The sequence below is a fragment of the Prosopis cineraria genome, unplaced genomic scaffold, assembly GCF_029017545.1.
Source record: "Prosopis cineraria cultivar Desert tree isolate PC_DT_omini unplaced genomic scaffold, ASM2901754v1 PC5, whole genome shotgun sequence".
Taxonomy (NCBI): Eukaryota; Viridiplantae; Streptophyta; class Magnoliopsida; order Fabales; family Fabaceae; genus Prosopis; species Prosopis cineraria.
In genome coordinates this window covers 39,153,417-39,176,739 of record NW_026555336.1, presented here as the reverse complement: position 1 = coordinate 39,176,739, position 23,323 = coordinate 39,153,417, and the positions used below count along the sequence as shown (strand labels likewise).

Genomic DNA, 23,323 nt, shown 5'->3' with positions numbered 1-23,323 from the left:
AACGACGATTATTTGAAGGCCTCAGGATTTTGTCGACAAGGATTTGATCCTCCGAGGAATTAATACATGAGAGCAAGCTGACGGAAGTTGATGGGAGTGACGAAGTCAGAGCCTCCGCTATAGAGAGTAGAAGCTGCAAACCAGGAAGCTTTATCAGTTGGATGGAACCAATCCCAAAACAAGAAATCATTACGGTTTCCACACAGCTCCGCATTGTTGGCCTTAAGACACGGACCCTCGCCGTTCAGCTTCCCTTCTCCACAACACGCCTTCTTCGTCTCCTTGATCCCTACAATTAACGCATAGATATATTATCACAGAATTCACTTGACTGATAAAACTAGCCAGCCAGCCATGGCGTTTAGAGATGTTATACCAAAGATCAAGGGGCGTTCCAAGACGGCTGAAGTCATAGCCAAGGAATTGCCGAGTGAATACTTAAAATCCTTCAGCTCATAGCTTAGCCTCTGCAACACAGAAGCAGTTGCGGAGTTGAAGACTGAGGCAAATTGGTTGAGTGACGCTACACATTCTCCTCCATAGTTCATCGTCTTTACTGCAGGACAGCACCCTATGGCTGCTACACTTATTATCCCAAATTTTCTCGCCCCTAACGCGTATAGACTCTGCAAAGATCGAGATTAAATATTATCCACCGCAAATGTATTGTTTTTGAATGAATATAGAAATATATATGTAAACATATACGAACCCTAATACAAGTGTAGTAGTTGGATTGAAGAGCTGACAAGTAGTGTTTCTGGCCCAATCTGACGGCAGTGTCGTTTCTGGAGAACTCGAGGAGGTCGTTGCCTCCAATGCTGATTATAAACAAAGCCTGGGAAACGAAAGTTGCGGCCTCTTTCTCCCCCAATATCTTAGACAAGCTTGCTCGCACCGCTTCAAATTGTAGCACTTGCCTCTCAAGGGATATCACCTCGCCCTATTTCATACATTTCAAATTACTACTTTTTTTATTTAGGATTAGATTACTATCAAAATTCTAAAACGTTCTTAACTAATGTCAGAAGTTAAACGCCGCATTGTAACTTCACATTCTCATATAAATATATATATATATAGGGGTAATATGTAATTTAAACCATAAATTATAAGATCAGGGATGATCTGAACTCTAAATTTTTAAAAGATATATTCTAAATTTAAATAATTGAAGTTAGGGTAATTTTTGCCTCTACTATTAAATTTCAACAAACATCAGTTAATTCTTTTAAAAATTAGGACTTAATATGCGATTTTTATTAAATTTCACTTCCCCCTCTCTCCTACCCTTATTTAAAAAAAAATTGCATATTAGGCTCTATTTTGATGCACATTTGTTTATATTTAATGATAGGAGTGAAATTACCTCAATTTTAATTGATTAAATTTAAAATATACTTTTAAAAGTTTAGGGTTCAAATCATCTCATCAAAATTTAAATTGCACATTAATCCTGTGTGTGTGTAGTTTTATGTCAAACTTTCACCTTAATTATACCAAGGTCATTGAAGAAAGAACAAATATTTAAGATACACTATAACTAACCCATTGTTTTTTGCCAGTGTCTCTGAGAATTCCAGAGCCTCCTGATGCAAAATTCACTCCTCCTATTACATCTCTCTTGAAAGTGTACCGACCGTCATTTAGGAGAGCCAAGTATGGCGGTGGACTCTCCACATATCCGAATAGTTTAGCTTCATTATGATTCACACCACAAACACAAACACAAGAATAAAACAACTTATTACTCGAACTAAAAATCAAATAATTATTATACGTATGGCATGATCTTTAAAAATAGTCGTAATTACCAATGTAGTCAACAGTGTTGAAGCCATTGCTGAACCTTCCTGTGGGCACTGAGTTTGGGTAATCAATCCCATAGTAAGGTACATTGGCCCTTGCTCGAGTATTCAGAAAATTGTTGGTGCCCACATCTGCAGTTGAATCTCCAAATATGAACAGCACTGGCCTATTCTCATGAGTCCCGTATGCTACGTGCATGGCCACGCAGAGAAACACAAAAACAATGGAACTTCTCAGGCCAGAAAATGATGCCATTTTCTGTGCCCTAATTTCACAGTCACAAACTATTTGTTGGTGTTGATTTTGAGATGCCAAATACGAGATTTTGCTCCCTTTATATCATACCAAACGTAAGAGGAAGAAAACCAAAGGGTAGGGTCAAAATTGTAATAAAAGTTGTATGAAACCAAGGGTTGGACATGGCCGACCATGGCCGTGTTGTATTTGGCAGGAAGCAATTAGAATTTAGAACTAGAGGAGAATCCTATGCTTGTGAAATTAATTAGTGATAGTTTTTTCGCATGCTTACGTAGCAATGTTTGGTTATTACTGTGCCGTCTATAATTTATCATTCATTTATATATATATATATACGTATATGTATGTATGTATGCATATATTAAATGTGTAGGAATGTAATGTACCGCATAAGTGACAAATATGGTGGGCAAAGAAAAAGAAGACAAATATAGACCAGGTCATTTTTTAATTGTGTGTGACTCGTGGAGTATGCATTTAATTCACATAAAAATACTTTTTTTATTAAATAAGATATTTTTAATCAAATTTTATTCACTCTTTAATAAAGCAATTACTTATTTTTAAACTAACATCATCTTTTTAAATTTATTTTTATTTAATAGGGTGTTTTACTTTAAAATAAATGTAAAATAATTTATTTATCATGATTATTTTTAAAAAAAGAACATTAACTACACTTTAAAATATTAAAAATAATTTATATTTTTAAATATCCAACCTTTAAAAAATTATTTATATTTTTTAACGGAGTAAATATATTTAATGACAACTTTAATACTTGGAATCATGTCCCTGTGTTATTAGAACATACTGAAGTTTGTAAAATTTATTTGGGCAGCAATATGACTTGGTCATGATGCTAAAATTTACGCTATATAAGTAGCATTGTTTATATATATATATATATATATATATGTTGTGTGTAGTGTGTGTGTTAGGCTAAGAAGTCATATTTTTAATATCCTTTTTAATGGGACATCAATTGTCAACTATTAATCAATCAATCAATCGACTATTAACTATCATCAATTAATTAATCAACTATTAACTATTAACTATATCATATGAATCTCGTGGATGCTCAATATGATTGGTCAATTTTCTTTTTCTCTACTTGGTGGGTGAGTTTTGGTTTAATTTTAATTCTCCTCTCATTTAATTTATGTATTTTCATTAGTTGGTTCTCTTCTGTCTATACGGTATTACATGTTCGCTTCGTTTAAAATTAATGCTAAAGATTTTAACAAGAACAATAACTTCCTTATACTGTGATCTTCCCATTCGTTTTCCCATGCCGCTTCGTTATTCCTGTTTTTCATCCCTGGCCCTGTCAATTCGTTTCGTCTCTCAATCCTTTTTATCTTCAAAATTTAAATTCATTCAAATTTCTAATATGAATATTTAACTAAAATATTATTCAAAGCCATTTTCATCTTCGGATGCCTCGACATATTTTAGATGCTGAGATTACTTGCGCGGGATGTAGATGCAGTGGGCCACGGCCACAAGAATCCTGCTTAAATCGAAGTGGAGGTGTGAAGAGGGAAGGTATGGCACCGAAGCATCGAAATTCATATCAGCCATCGCTGAAATCATTGTTCGTCGGGTAAGGTTTCCATTTAAGATTAGCTTCATCTTCAGTAAGATTTGCCATCGTCGAAATCTACTTTGTTATTCTCATTTTCAATATATTAGATTTGGTTTCTCCTTCTGGTGTTTCGGGTAAGGGTTCCAATCAGCTACCCCTTCTCCATTTCTCTCCTTTCTTTTAATCTCAAGCAACGTAGCATTTCATATATTTACATTTTTACTATAAAGAAGAATTTGGTATACTGATTTTGATTTGTGTTCCCCCTTTGCACTTTCGTTCTTCGTTGGTTGGATGCATCAGATATACATGCTCACGAGGTTCGTATCTGTTATACACCCAATTTGGTTCTTGCATTTCTATTATCTTCTCCTTTTTCCTTGTATTTATATCCATTTCCAATCCTTTTTTCATAATGAGCGAGCGAGCGCGCGCGAAAAAGCCGGGTTGGAGCAGCTGATTTCCAAAATACAAATATTTCTTTTTTATCTAATGTTCTTTTAGCTCAACATATGCTCATTTGATGGAAAAATCAAATGCTTCGTCTTCTTCTCTACATGTATTCACTTTTCATCAATCCGTGATTTGCTTTTTCATGGTGGGTATTAATTATCTCTTCCATGGTGATTCAGATGGACACTTATTCTTCAATTTTCGCTGCTATGTTTTCAAACTGATCCCATTTATTTGACAACTGGGGGATATATGGCATATTTTGCAAGATTGGAAGAGTGCTGATAAAAATCTTATATGCATTAGCTACAGAGGAATCTGAAACAGAGAGTGAGGAGTCAGATGTTCGTGGTTCTGATGAAGATGACACATCTGATAAAAACGTTTTTTTCGTTTGGGCTGTAGGCCCCTTTCTTTACCCCACCCCCCCCCCCCCCAAAAAAAAAACACGTTTCTTTACCTAGCTGGACAATTACGAAAATGATTTTGGGAGATGCCCGAGAGTTTACTGCTCTGGTCAACCCAATCTTCCAGTCGGTCAGTCGAATATTCCTTGATCAAGTACTGTGAAAATATGCTGAAAGTCTACTTCATTTGGATGGGTTTGTCTGGGGTGATGCGTTGCAGATGGTCACTGCTGCTGATTGTCTCTAGCAAGATTACATCAAGGTATACACCTACTAAATAAATCTATTCGGAATAGCTATATTCAATAAGAAATTGATCATATTGTTAGAGAGAATTTGTACATTGTTTAATAGTTAATGCAGAATTCAGTGTTTTCTTTGAATTTAAATTTAATCATGTCACTTTGACAATCTGGTAAATGTAGGATTTTTTTTAATGCATTTTGAGTAATGCATTTCATGCATGATTTTTGGCATCAAGTGTACGTTGGAAGAAGGGTAAGTGGTGGCTTTGATCGGACAGGTCATGATTTTTGGCGTCAAGTGTTTGTTCTCTTTTTCAACGTGTCGATTTACTATTAATAATGCAATATATGATGCCTCGTAAAGAATGATTATGGATTTTTTTTTTTTGTTGCTTTAGATTCTGGATTTGGTTAAAATTTGGGGATGGAATTGAAAGAGAAGCCAACAATAAATTCCTTTTTATATTTGAGGTAAAGTCGTATAATTTTTTATATTTCTGATATGGAAGCTGATTTTCATTCTTTGATATTTTCACCTTTTCTACCCGCTTCAGGAGTTGGTCTAAGAAGGCACCACAATATAAAGGAAAAACAAAGCTTTAAAGTAGAGAGCTCCTTCACGGAATCGGAGCAACTTGAGTGATAGGAAAACATTATATTGAGCACAACTAGAGCTCTCTTCTTGTGTTTTCCTATTCCAAAACTTGAGCAAGATTAGAAGTCAATGATTATATGAGCAAGTGATGAGATGGAAACATTATTACATGAAGATCCAGTTTTAAACGTGACCTGAAATAAAGAAATTAATGTCATAGCTTCCATTTGAGATATTATAGACATAGTGAAACATCATATTTTATTGTAGACAAAGTGGAGCAACATATTTGTGCGGGTAAGTCAAATAACTTTATTTTATCAGTGTCAAGATGGCATGGATGCTGATTTTTGTAGATTTAGCAGACATGATGATTCATCTTATTTGCAACAACTGGTATTTTAGGCTTTAATAAGTTTGGGTCTCTTACTAAATATGTTGTCCCTGATACAAGTATAAAAGTTATATTTCATCTTTTATGTTCTCAACAATACCATAAGTTCTAAATTGAAGAGAGCCAAATGAGCAGACTTACATTTTTGTGGTGTACGTGTAGCTAAGTATTGAATCTTTCCTTCTTTTCTGTCATATCTTTTTGCATTTTGAAACTGCATATTCAAGGAAAGCATGCATGATTTGACAATTAAGGCGGCTAGTTGTTAGCAGTTAGTTGTTTTCTAATCAAAGGATTGGTGCTGGTTTTATACCTGGGGTGCTAGAAGTCAGTCTCTAGACGAATTTGTTCAAGTAAGTCTTTTTGTTTTATCATTTTGGAGTTGTTGAGGCAATGTTGACTTGAGCAAAGCTTATTTTTGTACTAATGGGAAAGGGTCACTCTTCTTCCCAATGAAATTTGATTCTTGATTTGCAAATGTCTATGCAATTTGATTCTCTTTTTTGGTCTGCCTTTGCTAGCACTTGCAGATGGTTACAACAATTGATGAGGGAGTTGAAAACAGAGTGTACATTTCACGGAGCGTACAATATATATTGTGATATAGATATGCTTTTATTTATAAGATTAGGTATTACATTTACCACCCACTATTTTTTAGTACTTTAAGGCAAAATCAAACTCGATAGAAAACGTAATCATCTAGGCAGTAATGAACTGTAGTTAAAAAAAAAAACAGAAAGAAAGAAGCAAAGAACGGAACAAGTACAAGAGAGTGAAGTCCATGGAACATTATTGCCACTTTGAATTGAAATCCAATGCCCAATAATCAACACTTCAATATCAACATGCCATTCTTCCTTCTAAATAAATGAGCTGAATCTAGAAGCCTCAATAGAATGTAGATAAGTTTCATAATTAAAAAAAAATGCTTAAAATACTTATGTATAAGATTCTCACATCAAACTCACTTTAATTTATGAATGAAGAAGAGGGAGTGTTTTTCGAGAGGGATAATATGAGTATTTTGGACATTTAAATTTTTGTGTTTTATTTTTTATTTTTAATTTAATTCATCAATTTTATTTTCATTTCTTTATACCAAACGCCCACGATTCATGGAACCTCCCTTAGAATGTATAATCCTTGAGTTGCATCTCTATAAAGATCTACTCCTTCGGACTTTATATAATATAAGTTAGAGTTAATTAATTTACAGTTTATAAATAATGTTAGTTAAAATTTTAAATTCTTAAATATTTCTATTGATCTTATTTATAAGACACTTTCTAAAAATAATTTTTGATTCAAAATATATGAGACTTTACAATAATTAAATCACTTGTTTCAATTTTATCCTTTCTTGATTAGCATGAACGTATTTAATTTAGTTGTATTATTATTTAAAACTTAAGGTAAAAATGAAAGTGCATATAACCTTTTTATAATATCAAGAAAAAATTAATTTTTTTTTAACATGCGTAACATAGTTAAAAGTATTTTGTAATAAGGACTGAAGGGAGTATGTTCACATCTTTTTATTTATTTTCTTATTAAATACTATTTATAAGAGCATTGACTATAGTAATTAAAATTTTAATACATAATTTTTTTAAAAAGAATAATAAATGAAGTGAGAGTATAGTTGTAAAAATAAATATAAAAGTTATTTAATACCACATATTTTGAACCAAATAAAGTTTTTAAAAGATATCTTATATTATGATTTGAGGGAGTATATGCTCTTAATTAAATGGACTAATTAATTATTAGGATGTTTAGTTAATTAAACGAGGGAGTATATGCTCTTATATTATGAACCAACTAAGGGTACAGTCTTAGACGCATTAGTTACGCAGGAAATAGAATGTTTGACTATGGCATGCTTTTTTTTTTTTTTTTTTGTGGGGGGGGGTTTCATTAATAATGAGAAATGGTAGTTGAGCTTGACGATGTCTATCTGTCATTTCCTTTTAGGACTAAAATATAAATATATTTAATTTTTTTAAAAAAAATATAATTAATATTCTAACGTTTTTAAAAATGCAATGTAATTTCAATATTTTTTAAAATTGAATAGTTTTGTCTTACCATAACAGGACGTTCACGACCACCGTGAACTGTCAAGGAGGAAGATTGGAAATCTCTGTCGAGCTTTCCACCTTTGTCATGGCACAACGATGAAGCGGAGGAAGGGGGCACACCATCAAAGAGGAGAAGTCTCGGTCAAACAGATTGGACTTCTCACTCTTGCAAAAGCTTTAATTAAAAAAAATCGAATGGTGACCATAGCAGTAACTGTCAATGGTGGGTTCTGGGTTTGTGAATCGAATGAACTGATTGGGTTGAGTTTGCCTGACCTTCTTCTTCTCCCATTCACTTGCCCACATCAGAGTCCGCTAGAGGAAAAGATTTCAGCTTTCTCTTCTATCAGAAAATCCCATTTCGTTTTATTGAAGTCTTTTTCCCCAGGTTCTATGCATTATCTATCTTTCGAGTTGTGAAATTTCTCATAATCTTATGCCATTGACAACTATCTTAGCACTAATTTATGTTTTTCCTCTGCTAAAATATCTCGATGCATATTATTCTATCTTTCTCGGAGACCTTTTCTGGTTAATTTAAGGTTTTCTGTTTTGCTACTCAATCTATCTTCCAAAAGCATTATTTTGATGGGTGAATATTGGATTTGGCTGTTTTCAATGATCAGAAGTTGCGGAATTGAGAAGAGAGTTGAGGATAGCATGCACATGGTATTACTGTCTTTCAATTTCTTTATCGAGTTTTGTTCTCCGAATTATGTTTGATTTTCTTTTGGTGATTGTAGTCTTCGTGGCCGAAATTATCCATGGGGAAGTGGCTTCATATAAAGAGCTTCATTACTAAATCTCACTCAGACTTAAATGAATTGGGTAAAGTAAAATGAATTGGGCTTTTCCTCCTTGATTTTGATTTGTGTTATCTAGATTGTGTGTCATGTGCTGGAAAATCAATTATCGAACCCATGGCTTGTTGGTGATTATGAGATATTTATTTCTTGAGTTTCGGGCCCAGATGTGGGATGATTTCTTGAGGTAAGAAAGAGGGTAGGAGGAAGAAAGCAAAACGTGGGTGGTAAAGGGTATGGGACCCACTTAAGCAGAAGTTTGATCTTTAAAAAAATGACATGGACGCCACATGTGCATGCCACATGAGGACAAACGTTCTTCTAATAGTCAATAAGATTAAATTGTCACATTAGGTGATATTGTACTAATTTAAAAAACATCAAGACAACATTATATTTTTTAAAATGTTAGGATATTAATTGTGTCTTTTTTTTTTTTGAAAACTTTGAGGTAGATTTGTATTTGAACCTTTTCTTTTAATATCAATATTAAGTTGGAAATTAAATGAATATTGAGCAAAGCTGACGGCTGGAATTGGAAAGGAAATAACGGTAGGAGAATTCCCATCAACATGAACAGTTCGACTCTTTGGCGCCTATAAATATTTGTCAACCAAGAAATTAGTATGAAAACTTTTTTAAAAAATATGAGCTATAAACATCTATGTAGACAGTTATGTATATAGGTCTTGGTTCAGTATTGGTTGTAAATTTATAAAAAGACAAGGGATAACATTTATCAACACATGACGTCATTGTGCAAGGCTGCAATCTTCTTATTGAAGATAATCCAATACAAGATACCAACAAGTATTAAATATAGACATTTTTTTAATAAGAATTTAAACATTAATTTGTTATATTAGGAGTCATTGTTTTTTTTTTTTTGGTCTTGTCATTTTACTTTGATGAGATAAGTTGTCTGTGACATTTAATTTGTGCTACGGAAAAATTTGTATATAATTCTCTCTGATCTATTTTTTAAAACTTTATTTCGTCACCTCATGTAAATAGACAAGCTACATTGCGAAATTAAATGGATGGGTGTGTTGTGTGTGTGAGGAGTTTTATTGATGACAAATGGCGTCATAATTAATGAGATCATGAACTCCATCTCATTGTAGTTGTTATTCAAATGAAGAAGGACAAAAAGAAACAAAAGATTGCTGACGCGTTCATTACAAGTAATAAGCAAGGTATATGGGACTGAATAACGGAAGTAGCTATACATTATGATGATTCCAGTAGCTATACATTCAAAGGTGTTGTGGTAGTGATTACATGAGAGCAAGCTGACTGAAGTTGATGGGAGTGGCGAATTCAGGACCGCCACCATAAAGTGCGAAAGCTGCGGATAGCGAAGCTTTATCGGTTGGATGGAACCAATCCCAGAACAAGAAATCGTCTCTCTTTCCACAGAGCACCGCATCCTCGGCCTTAAAGCATGGACCCTCTCCATTCAGCTTTCCTTTCCCACAACATGCTCTCTCTGTCTCCTTCATCCCTACAGCATTATATGTTTTCCCACGCTTAACCAATCATGCATGTATACGTCCAAAAAATTAGCCTACCTAGCTAGCTCAAGCATATTTCTGTATTGCATCATCATCAGAAGGCTCGCTCATTCTAATATTTCTAAACCACATTTCTCTTAATTATGATTACGAGGCTTTCCTGCAACGTGATTAATGAAATTAGTTATGATTAAAATACGGTGTCGTTTCGGGATCCATGTTGGAGGCATATATAAACGCACGTACCCTAGCGGGAGGGTTGTTGCAAGACGGAAGAAGCCATGGCGAAGGAGTCGCCGAGGGAGTACTTAAAGTCAGTGAACTCAGAACTAAGCCTCTGCAACACAGCCTCAGAAGCCGAGTAGAAGGCTGTAGCCATTTGGTTGAGTGGTTCCACACATTCTCCTCCATGCCTCCTTGCTCTTGCTGCAGGACAGCACCCAATGGCCGCTACACTTATTATCCCGAATTTTCTTGCCCCTGATGCGTGTAGACTCTGCATTTTTATTGTAATCCACCACCACCACCACGACGTTTGTCATGGCTAGCGATAATATATATTAGTGTTTTAGGATGAAGGATATATACGAACCCTGATGTAAGCGTAGTAGTTGGATTGAAGAGCAGACAAGTAATGTTCCTGTCCTAATCTGACGGCAGTGTGGTTGCTTGAGAACTCGAACAGGTCGTTGCTTCCAGCGCTGATTATGAACAATGCCTTTGAAAGGAATGTTTCTGTCTCTCTCTCCCCCAATGTCTCCGCCATAATTCTTCGCACCTCTGCAAATTGTTCCACTTGCTTCTTAAGGAATATCACCTCACCCTTCATCCATTTCAAACACATTTTTTACTAGCAATCCCTAGAGATTCTTCATCAGTACCAGAAACACCATACTGTGTAACTTTACATTCTTGTGTGTGTGTGTGTGTGTGTAGTTCTCTGTCAAACTCATGACAGACTCACTGAAGAAAGAGCAAATTAATATATATGTTATCACTAACCATCGTTTTTTTCCAGTGTCTCTGAGAATTCCAGACCCCCCTGATGCAAAATTCACTCCTCCTAGTACATTCTTTTCGAAACTGTACGGATCATTTCGCAGAGCCAAGTAAGGTGGTGGACTCTCCGCATATCCGAGTAGTTTAGCTTCATTATATTAACAAATCAATCAAAAACAGATCGACCATGATCAAATGATCATAATTATTGCATTCTTAAAAAATAACTAATTACCAATATGGTCAATAGTGTTGAAGCCATTGCTGAACCTTCCAGTGGCCATCGAGTTTGGAAAATCAATCCCATAATAAGGCACGTTGGCCTTTGCTCGAGTATTCAGAAAATTGTTGGTGCCAACATCTGCGGTTGAATCTCCAAATATGAATAGAACTGGCCTATTCTCCTGAGCCCCATATGCTACGTGCATGGCCGCACAAAGAAACAATAAAACAAGAAAACCACTTAGGCCAGAAAATGATGCCATTTTCTGCACCTTAATTTCACACCCGGAACGTTATTATTGATGTTAATTGAGATGCCAAACACGAGACTCGTGCAGCGTTTATTTATATCAAACATGCGAGGAAGGAAACAAAAGGGTAAGGTCAGATTATTGTAATGAAAATCACCAAAGGTTTCGACAGCGCCGACCATGATGCCATGTTGTATTTGGCAGGAACCAATTATAATTAGAGGAGAATCCTATGTTTGTTTAATTAATGATATCGTTTTCACATGAGCGTCTATGTTGGGATATTATGCTATTGGGAATCTTGAAATTGTGTTATTAGAACTTTAACGATCGAGTTGGTAAAAGTTAATTGGGCATAGAAGGATTTTAGCTCATGCAGTGCTCTCACGCTTACTTGATCCCGCCAATGAAATGAAATTATTATATGTAGGTATAGACTCAATTCATAAAAAATGATGAATCAATAATGTACATATGAGGATTTTAACTCATGCAGTGCACTCTCACGCCTACTTGATCCCCAATAAAATGAAATTATAAGTAGATTCCTCGAAGTATGTATGGTTATATGAAGATATAGACTGATCAATTCATAAAACTTGACGAATCAACGATGTAAATAGACTGATCAATTCATAAAAATTGATGAATCAATAATGTAAAAGGGGGTGTGTATTAGAGAAAAAAAAATCTACTGTCAATTAACCTAATTTGTCTGATCTGCTGGTTTTCGGTAGATTAACTTTATTTAACAATTTCTCGCATATTACATGAATTAATTATGTTCAAGATTTAAATGCTTTTGTTCGTCATAGATAAATTAATTTTCCACGTTCATGAAATGTATATTTACAGAATAAGAGATTAATAGTTACAAAATGAAAATAAAAGAATAAGAGATTAATAGAAAAAGATGGGGATTGGAGACCCTTGTAGGTTGAAAATTTGATACTGTCAAAAGCTAGCAGGGTTATGTGAAAAATGAATTGTTCGGGTAATTAAATGTTTTTTGGGTCTATATTGTGAATGGCTTGTTTTAAACTTTAATTATCATGTTTTAATCTTGTTCTTCTTTGTTTTTTTTAGCCGACAAAAGTTTTAATTTTGTTCATTTAATAAATAAACGAGATTCTGATCTTGGATTCGCTAAATTAAAAGAATCTAATTTAAAGATGTAATATTTGACTCATTAGGTTAATAAAAATGTAAAATTATTACACTGATCTTAATATTAATAATCCCTTTTTTGTTGGATACGCATTGGACTTTGCTATTAACACTCTGAATAGTATCGCCCCCATGCATAATCTAGGCAAATGATCACAAACAAGAAAAGCAGATTGGAACTTTCAAGGCTGGTGATTGATACTACCTCCATTTAAAAATATAAAATATTTTTAATTAAATTTTATTTTTCAATATAGTAATTTTTTATCTTTAAACTAACCCTATCTTTTTATATTTACCCATATTTAATAAAGTATTTTACCTGAAAATAAATATAAAATAATTTATTTAATAGGGGTACTTTTTTTAAAAAATAATAATTATATCTTTAAAGACTAAAAATATTTTATATTTTTTAACATCCAACTCTTCAAAAAATCTATTATATTTTTTAACGGAAGCAATATCATTTATGTGCATAAATTAATTAATTATTGGTTCTTATATAATTTAAATAAATTAATCTCTTTATTTTAAAAAAATTGCGATTAAGTTGTTGTAATGTGTATAATTTTTAAATCATTCTTTATTGTTAATTAACTTTGGAAAGTAGTATTTGTTAAGTTTCTACGGTAGAACTTTTTTTTTTTTTTTTTGCCAACGGTAATAGAACTATTGTGTATCATCTTGATAATTTTATATACGCACGATTAATTTACAATGAAATAACATTAACTTAAATATAGTTTAAATTTTAACAAAAATACGTTGGGAAAAAATAAATTGAAATATGTTTAAATTATAAATAAGTAGCTCACGTTTATCAATTGCAAGAAAAAAATTAATAAAAATTAAATACGATTACAAGGATAAAAAATAAAAAATTTTCTGCTTAAACTTTTAGTATTTGTATGGCATGGATCCACTGAAGGTAATTCCTTATGGAAATTTGATCTAATTAATCAATGAGGGTTGGGTCTAGCAAAAAAGGCTAATCCCTCACAATATAATGAATTAAGGTTTGAATTTCACAATAAGAGTTGCCTACATTTAGTACCCGGCTGTGCCTCTCACAAGATTAATTCCAATAAAATGATACATGTGAGCACTCTTGTCAAGCTCAAATTTATTTTTTAAGTTTATCATTTTAATATTTCTAACTTATAAAATCATGTTAATTTGTTCAAAAACTTACAGTATATGCAAATTTAGTTAAACTCACAAGTTAACTTTTCAGATTTACCATTTTTATATTTATAGCTTATAAATTGTGTTAACTCATTTATAAATTTGATTAAACTTGCTAAACTCATCATTTTTTTTTGAAAGTTGAGCAACTTAGATATACACGGTTTAAAACTTAGTTCATAGAAGTTGTGTAACATCCCAATTTAAATTTTAATAGTTAATTTGGGTTAATAAAAATTTGAAAAGTATTATTAAATTATTATTATAAAAAAAAAGGTATGAAAAAAAAATAAAAAAAATAAAAAAAATAAAATTATTAAATTATTATTATTATAATAATAAAAAGAAAGAAAGGAAAAGAAAGGAAGAAGAAGAAGAAAGCGAATTTGCTTCGTCCGCCGCCTCAACAGTAACAATAATAAAATAATAATAAAAGAAAAGAAGAAGAAGAGAGAGAAAATAATTAAAAAAAATGTGGGACCCACTGAATTTTTATAAAAACTCACCTGTTCCTTCATTTCTTCATTCCTTCTTTCGTGCGTGAGCTTCGGCAGAGAGAGCATCTGTGAGCCAAATTCACCGGTGCTGGGTTTTAAGGTAAGAGTTTTTAATAGGATATTTAGGGTGTGATTTTAAGCTTTTCAAGACTAAGTAAGTGTTCTAAAAATTTTTCTTAGTCATCCTTCTTCTTTAGTTTCTGAGTTTGTAGTGGTAGAAAATTTAAGATCTGAAAGAGGGATGAATTTATGTTGAATAAATATGGTTTTTGAGGTTGTCAGTAGTATAATAAATGTTATAGAGTATAAATTTGTTAATGATCTTTGAATTTATGGCTTATGGATCAAATTCTAAACTAGATCTGAAAATATATGTTGATTTATTGAGGTTTAGATGATTATTTGGGATGAGAAATGAATTATTATGGTTATAGGATTATGATTCTAAGCTAGAGACTTAATTTTTAATTTTTGGGTATTTTAGGTACGAATTTATAAAATAAAAAGAAAATTTTGATAATAGAAATTAGTTTAAAATTTGATTTTTAGATTATTAATGTTTATTGATAATTAAAAGAGGAGTTAAAAATTTTACTTAATAGTATTAACTATAGATTTGTATTAAGATTGAGATTAGGAATTATGTTATATTTTTAATTCTATTATTAGAATTATTTTATTAGTTTCAAAAATTGAAACTAATATTTATAAATAATATGTTATTTGTAGATTGTATTACTGGTGAAGATTGTGGTGAGAGAGAAATTTTAAGGAATAATTTATTGAAAAAGCCACAAGGTAACCATGCTTTTAATTTGTGATTAGTGTTACTTCATGTTAATTGGGTGATTATTGAGAAAATTATGAATTTTGTAATATTGTATAATTGTGCAATATTATTATGAATTTGTTTGATTATTGTGGGAGGTGTTGGGAGACTTGCTATTATTGTTGTATTTATGTGCCACGTGGTACGCCCCTATTGGAGCTCAATAGGTGGTTTGTAAGGGCTCGGGCTAATCTACCTTTGGCCGGGTAATTTAGTACCGAGTGAGGGCTACGGCTCGAGGTTAATGGAGGGATATAAGGATGGTTGTTTGTGTTTATTATAATATTTCTTATATTTGTTGGAATTATATTATTTTTAATTCTCACTTAGTAAGCACACACTTAACTGTTTGTATACACTATCATAAATTGGCTTTGGTTACTGGGACTTTTGAGTCTCATTATGTGGTTAACAATTTTCAGGAGAAGAGCCAAGAGTGACACGTGGAGGAGTCCCAGAGGCTTAGTGGTATAGATCCACTGTCTCTTTTGGGTATTTAATTTATGATTTATAATGTATTATATTGCCAATATTAGGGCTTTTTGTTTATTGTCAATTATATGAATATATAAATGTAATCATGCCTTTCAAACTATTTCTATTTTTGGTACAATTTGGATGACTGTAATTTTAATATTTGGTTTACTTTGGATTGGTTAAAATGGCATGATTATAAGGCCAAATAACTGGCTTGTGTTGAAAATTGATTAAATTGCTTATTTTACTTGTTGGGAGTATAAGGATGGACAAATGTGATTTAGTTTACTTGTTGGGAGTATAAGGATGGACAAATGTGATTTAGCCTAATGGCATGTGGGAGGTAAAAATTTATCTGAAATGTTATAGTGTGTGAGTTGAAGCCAATTATAAAATATTTTATATTGAAATTATTGATATAAAAATGTGTTGGGTGGCTGTAACCCAACTATGGTTGAGTTAAATTATTTAAAAAAAAAATTTGGTGTGTTACAAATTTTGGTATCAGAGCTACATGTTTCAAATTCTTATAAATATGAAATTGTTATACATTAACCTAGTTTATTGGCAATATACATTAGTAAATCATAATACTTCTCCATTATTTTTCTTGTCTTGAGATTAGTGTTAATTTAATTATGTGACTTCCATCCTTTAGGAGGGGAGAGATGGTGTCCAAAACTAGGAGAGGTGGCGAAATTGTCGGTGATTCTATAGAGCCAATAGGAAATGACATACCTTCACTGCCACAACCGGAGCCCACACAGCAACAAATTGGGCAGGGCGAGCCCATACAGTCACAACTAAGGCAGGATGAGCCAACCATGAGGCAAATGATGGATCTACTATATAATCTTAGTGACCGCATGAAGAGACAAGAAGAAGAATTGGCCGCTTTAAGACAATATAAGGAGAATGACAACCGAGAGGGAAATGGCCAACAAGAAGGAAGCCATACCAAGGTATTCAATGCGAGCCAATCTGCTGATGAAGGCTTACCTTCCTATTCTCACCATGAGACTAGTCCGAAGAATGTGAGTCTCCACTCTGACCAACAGACATCCACGATCACAAAGATCTGGAGTACTTTTCGTAAGTTTAATCCTCCTACTTTCGATGGAAATCTTAAGCCAGCGGTGGTTGAAGAATGGATAGATCAATTGGAGAGTATTTTTCGTATGGTTGTGTGCACTTCTAATCAAAAGGTGCAGCTGGCAATATTCCTACTACAGAAGAGTGCTAAGAAATGGTGGGAAACATCAGGACCGAAGGATGATTCCTCTCTTACTTGGGAAGATTTTAAAGCCATATTGTTCGAGAATTATTTTCCTACTGCACTGAGAGCAGAAAAGGAGGCTGAGTTTCATGCATTCCGCCAGGGTGATTTAGATGAGGATGAATTTATTGAACAATTCTCAGAATTATCTAAATACTCTACTTACCTCCAGAAACATGAAGACACGGAGTGGATGGCTGAACGATTACTAGAGAAGGCGAGGCCTGATCTAAGGGAACAGTTAGCCCCTTTTGAGATCAAGACATTCAGTGAGATGTGCAATAAGCTTCGAATAGTTTCTCGGAGGAAGAGAGAGGCTAGATTAGAAGCTGATAGAGAGAGGAGGAAAGAACCTCATGGGAAGCCCCCTATCCACACCCGACCCATTGGTGGAGTAGAGAAGAGGAGCAGTCAAATCTTTGGAGGCTTTAGAAATCAGAAGAAGAAGGGCTACTATCATAAGGGCCAGAGCTACAGAGGGAATCAGAGTGGAAGTCAAGGGTCCTATAGGAGCCCAGCTACCTTTAATCCTACTCCTAGTGCTGCTAGTAATCAAGCATGCAGTAAGTGTGGGAAGTTTCATTCTGGTGATTGTTGGGTTTGTTACATCTGTCAGAAGCCTGGTCATATTGCTCGATTCTGCTATCAAACCAAAATAGGGGTAATGATCAGAGACCTACAGTACCAGCACGAGTGTATGCCCTCTCTGGGCCAGAGGCTGCTAATAACCCTAATGCTATCCGAGGTATAATCCGAATCCTTGATAATGATGTTTGTGCTTTGTTTGATTCGGGTGCTACACACTCTTTTGTGTCTGATGAATGTATGAAAAGATGTAAATTGCCTGTGTGTACCTTACCTTTTGATGTGAAGATTTCTACTCCTGCTGGTTTGACTGTAAGGACTGCTAAGGCATGTCTAAATGTAGAGGTTGAGTATGAGGGTCGAAAGACCACCATAGACCTCATTTGTTTGTCTTTGTCTGGGATTGATGTTATTGTGGGGATGGATTGGTTGTCTGCAAATGGAGCTGTACTTAATTGTCAGAAAAAGAGTGTGTCACTCTCAGTTCTTACTGTAACCCCTGTAGAGTCCCAAAGTCCTATGTTGTTGTCTGCAGCTCAAGTAGAACAGTGTATAAGAAAGGGCTGTCAAGCTTTTATGATTTTCTTCTCAATCAAGGCAGAGATTGAAGAAGGTGTAGATCAGATTCCAGTAGTGAGAGAATTCCCTGACGTCTTTCCTACTGAAGTGATCGGTTTGCCTCCAGAACGAGAGGTTGAGTTCTCGATTGAACTCGTACCTGGTACGGGGCCTATTTCTAAGGCACCCTATAGGATGTCTCCATCGGAGTTAGCTGAGTTGAAGAGACAAATTGAAGAGTTGTTAGAGAAGGGGTTTATCAGACCGAGTGTATCACCATGGGGGTCACCGGTACTGTTTGTGAAAAAGAAAGATGGAAGCCTTAGATTGTGTATTGATTATAGACAATTGAATAAGGTAACCATCAAGAATAAGTACCCCTTACCTCGAATTGATGATTTGTTAGACCAATTAGTCAATTCAGCGGTGTTTTCTAAGATTGATCTAAGATCAGGGTATCATCAATTGAGGGTTAGAGCAGAGGATATCCCTAAAACTGCTTTTAGGACTAGATATGGGCACTATGAGTTCCTAGTGATGCCGTTTGGGTTAACAAATGCCCCAGCTGTCTTCATGGATTATATGAATCGAATCTTCAGGCCTTATCTCGATGAATTTGTTGTAGTCTTTATTGATGACATACTTATTTATTCTCGAGATGAGGTGGACCATGCTAGACATCTTAAAATTGTTTTGGAGATATTAAGAGAGCACAAGCTCTATGCCAAGTTGAGCAAATGTGATTTTTGGCTTAAAGAAGTTAAATTCTTAGGCCATGTTGTTTCAGAAGAAGGGGTAGCAGTGGACCCTAGTAAGATAGATGCAGTGATGAAATGGGAGCAACCTCGAAGTGTGACAGAGATTAGGAGTTTCTTGGGTCTTGCAGGCTACTATCGTCGTTTCATTAAGGGTTTTTCACAAATTGCAATGCCCTTGACTAAGTTGACCAGGAAAGATGCTCCATTTATTTGGACGAACGAGTGTGAAGTTGCCTTCCAGGAGCTGAAAAAGAGGTTGACCACCACACCGGTGCTCACCTTACCTGTTCCAACTTCTCCTTATACCTTGTATACTGATGCTTCTAAGAAAGGTTTAGGTTGTGTATTGATGCAGGAGGATCGAGTAGTGGCTTATGCCTCTCGACAGTTGAGACCTCATGAGGAAAATTACCCTACTCATGACTTGGAGCTTGCTGCTGTGGTATTTGCCTTGAAGATTTGGAGGCACTATCTTTATGGTTCTTCTTTTGAAGTCTTCAGTGATCATAAAAGTTTAAAATATTTGTTTGATCAAAAGGAGCTCAACATGAGACAGCGCAGATGGATTGAGTTTTTGAAGGATTATGACTTTGAGTTGAAGTATCATCCAGGGAAAGCTAACGTAGTCGCCGACGCTCTGAGCAGGAAGCTTGTACATACTGCTCACATGATGGTCAGAGAACATGAATTATGGAGTAGTTTTCATCATGCAGTAAATGTAGAAGTAGTCGAAAATCGTTTGGCTGCTCTACATATTACTGAATTTGAGAATAATTTTTGGGAAGAAATCAGAATTTCGCAGCAGAAGGACGATTATTTGAATAAGATTAGGGTAGAGATTGGGGCTGGAAAGGCTGAACATTTTGATGTGACCGATGATGATGTCGTAAGATATAAAGGTAGAGTGTGTGTGCCTAATGATGCTCGATTGAAAAATATCTTACTTGAGGAGGCTCATCAGAGTAAATATACCATTCACCCAGGAGCAACTAAGATGTATCATGACTTAAGACGTGGTTGGTGGTGGCCAAGGATGAAGAGAGATGTAACTGAACATGTAACTCGTTGTTTGACTTGTCAGAAAGTCAAAATTGAGCATCAGAAACCAGCCGGGATGCTACAGTCTCTTGATATTCCAGAGTGGAAATGGGACAGCATTTCTATGGACTTCATTACAGGATTGCCTAGAACATCTTCTGGTCATGACACTATATGGGTAATCGTAGATCGACTCACCAAATCAGCTCATTTTCTTGCTACTAATATCAAGTATTCTCTCGAAAAATTAACTGAAATCTACATAAGAGAAGTGGTGAGATTGCATGGAGTGCCGACAAATATTGTATCTGATCGTGATCCGAGATTCACATCAAACTTTTGGAAGTCATTACAGGAAGCCATGGGTACTCGTCTGAGTTTTAGCACCGCTTACCACCCCCAGACCGATGGGCAAACGGAACGAACCATACAAACTCTTGAAGACATGTTAAGAGCGTGTGCCATTGAGCTTAGAGGTAATTGGGATAGTCACTTACCATTAGCTGAATTTGCCTACAATAATAGTTTTCATTCTAGCATTCAGATGGCACCTTATGAGGCATTGTATGGAAGAAAATGTAGATCGCCACTGTGTTGGACAGAATTAAGTGAGAGAACTGTTTTGGGGCCAGACATTGTTGATGAGACTACCCAAAAGATTGCTTTAATCAAGCAAAAATTACTCACAGCTCAAAGTAGACAAAAGAGTTATGCGGATAAGAGGAGAAGACCGCTTGAGTTTGAAGTAGGTGACCATGTATTTTTGAAAATCTCTCCAGTAACTGGTGTTGGAAGAGCTATTAAGGCTAAGAAGTTGACACCAAGGTTTATGGGGCCTTTTGAGATCTTAAAACGAGTTGGACCAGTAGCGTACCAAGTAGCATTACCACCCCAAATTGCTGGAATACACAACGTATTCCATGTGTCACAACTGAAAAAGTATCAACCAGATCCTTCCCATATAATTGAACCCGAGGAATTGAACTCAGGGAGAATTTGACATTCAGAGCTGAACCAGAAAGGATTGTGGATTATAAGGACAAGCAATTAAGAAACAAGACCATTAGATTGGTTAAAGTAATCTGGAAGAGCACAACTCCAGGTGATGCTACGTGGGAGACCGAGGACAGTATGCGACGTGATTATCCTCGTCTTTTTGATTAAGTGAGTAGTTAATAGTTATTAATTTTAAATTTTGAGGACAAAATTTCTAAAAGGAGGGGAGAATTGTAACATCCCAATTTAAATTTTAATAGTTAATTTGGGTTAATAAAAATTTTGAAAGTATTATTAAATTATTATTATATCAAAAAAAAGGTATAAAAAAAAAAATAAAAAAAAATAAAAAAAAAAAAATAATATTAAATATTATTATTATAATAATAAAAAAGAAAGAAAGGAAAAGAAAGGAAAAGAAGAAGAAAGCGAATTTGCTTCGTCCGCCGCCTCACAATAATAAAATAATAATAAAAAAAAGAGAAGAAGAGAGAGAAAATAATTAAAAAAAATGTGGGACCCACTGAATTTTTATAAAAACTCACCTGTTCCTTCATTTCTTCATTCCTTCTTTCGTGCGTGCGCTTCGGCAGAGAGAGCATCTGTGAGCCAAATTCCCGGTGCTGGGTTTTAAGGTAAGAGTTTTTTATAGGATATTTAGGGTGTGATTTTAGCTTTTCAAGACTAAGTAAGTGTTCTAAAAATTTTTCTTAGTCATCCTTCTTCTTTAGTTTCTGAGTTTGTAGTGGTAGAAAATTTAAGATCTGGAAGAGGGATGAATTTATGTTGAATAAATATGGTTTTTGAGGTTGTCAGTAGTATAATAAATGTTCTAGAGTATAAATTTGTTATGATCTTTGAATTTGTGGCTTATGGATCAAATTCTAACTAGATCTGAAAATATATGTTGATTTATTGAGGTTTAGATGATTATTTGGGATGAGAAATGAATTATTATGGTTATAGGATTATGATTCTAAGCTAGAGACTTAATTTTTAATTTTTGGGTATTTTAGGTACGAATTTATAAAATAAAAAGAAAATTTTGATAATAGAAATTAGTTTAAATTGATTTTTAGATTATTAATGTTTATTGATAATTAAAAGAGGAGTTAAAAATTTTACTTAATAGTATTACTATAGATTTGTATTAAGATTGAGATTAGGAATTATGTTATATTTTTAATTCTATTATTAGAATTATTTTATTAGTTTCCAAAATTGAAACTAATATTTATAAATAATATGTTATTTGTAGATTGTATTACTGGTGAAGATTGTGGTGAGAGAGAAATTTTAAGGAATAATTTATTGAAAAACCACAAGGTAACCATGCTTTTAATTTGTGATTAGTGTTACTTCATGTTAATTGGGTGATTATTGAGAAAATTATGAATTTTGTAATATTGTATAATTGTGCAATATTATTATGAATTTGTTTGATTATTGTGGGAGGTGTTGGGAGACTTGCTATTATTGTTGTATTTATGTGCCACGTGGTACGCCCCTATTGGAGCTCAATAGGTGGTTTGTAAGGGCTCGGGCTAATCTACCTTTGGCCGGGTAATTTAGCCCGAGTGAGGGCTACGGCTCGAGGTTAATGGAGGGATATAAGGATGGTTGTTTGTGTTTATTGTAATATTTTATCTTATATTGTTGGAATTATATTATTTTAATTCTCACTTAGTAAGCACACACTTAACTGTTTGTATACACTATCATAAATTGGCTTTGGTTACTGGGACTTTTGAGTCTCATTATGTGGTTAACAATTTTCAGGAGAAGAGCCACGAGTGACACGTGGAGGAGTCCCAGAGGCTTAGTGGTATAGATCCACTGTCTCTTTTGGGTATTTAATTTATGATTTATAATGTGTTATATTGCCAATATTAGGGCTTTTTGTTTATTGTCAATTATATGAATATATAAATGTAATCATGCCTTTCAAACTATTTCTATTTTTGGTACAATTTGGATGACTGTAATTTTAATATTTGGTTTACTTTGATTGGTTAAAATGGCATGATTATAAGGCCAAATAACTGGCTTGTGTTGAAAATTGACTTAAATTGCTTATTTTACTTGTTGGGAGTATAAGGATGGACAAATGTGATTTAGTTTACTTGTTGGGAGTATAAGGATGGACAAATGTGATTTAGCCTAATGGCATGTGGGAGGTAAAAATTTATCTGAAATGTTATAGTGTGTGAGTTGAAGCCAATTATAAAATATTTTATATCGAAATTATTGATATAAAAATGTGTTGGGTGGCTGTAACCCAACTATGGTTGAGTTAAATTATTTAAAAAAAAAAATTTGGTGTGTTACA

General features: G+C 34.0%; 2 protein-coding genes, 1 long non-coding RNA gene and 1 pseudogene across 3 annotated transcripts; 2 read left to right on the top strand and 2 right to left on the bottom strand.

The window, feature by feature from the left end:
• Positions 1-59: 59 nt before the first annotated feature.
• On the bottom strand, positions 60-2,064 carry LOC129310896 (GDSL esterase/lipase At5g33370-like). Its single transcript, XM_054952794.1, has 5 exons — positions 1,815-2,064; positions 1,549-1,697; positions 713-943; positions 377-626; positions 60-289 (listed from the first exon to the last, which is right to left on the bottom strand). Exons 1-5 carry the CDS (start codon positions 2,062-2,064, stop codon positions 60-62), a joined length of 1,110 nt encoding a protein of 369 aa, XP_054808769.1.
• A 5,840-nt stretch (positions 2,065-7,904) lies between these two features.
• On the top strand, positions 7,905-9,912 carry LOC129310716 (uncharacterized). The gene is made up of 3 exons (XM_054952632.1): positions 7,905-8,224; positions 8,463-8,505; positions 9,764-9,912. The coding sequence occupies exons 1-3, from the start codon at positions 7,933-7,935 to the stop codon at positions 9,807-9,809; spliced, it is 381 nt and encodes a 126-aa protein (XP_054808607.1). The 5' UTR covers positions 7,905-7,932; the 3' UTR covers positions 9,810-9,912.
• LOC129310895 (GDSL esterase/lipase At5g55050-like) lies at positions 9,912-11,637 on the bottom strand (annotated as a pseudogene).
• Positions 11,638-14,518: 2,881 nt separating this feature from the next.
• Positions 14,519-15,901, top strand: LOC129310414 (uncharacterized). Its single transcript, XR_008593109.1, has 2 exons — positions 14,519-14,577; positions 15,729-15,901. It is a non-coding gene; the product is annotated as an uncharacterized LOC129310414 (long non-coding RNA).
• Positions 15,902-23,323: the final 7,422 nt, after the last annotated feature.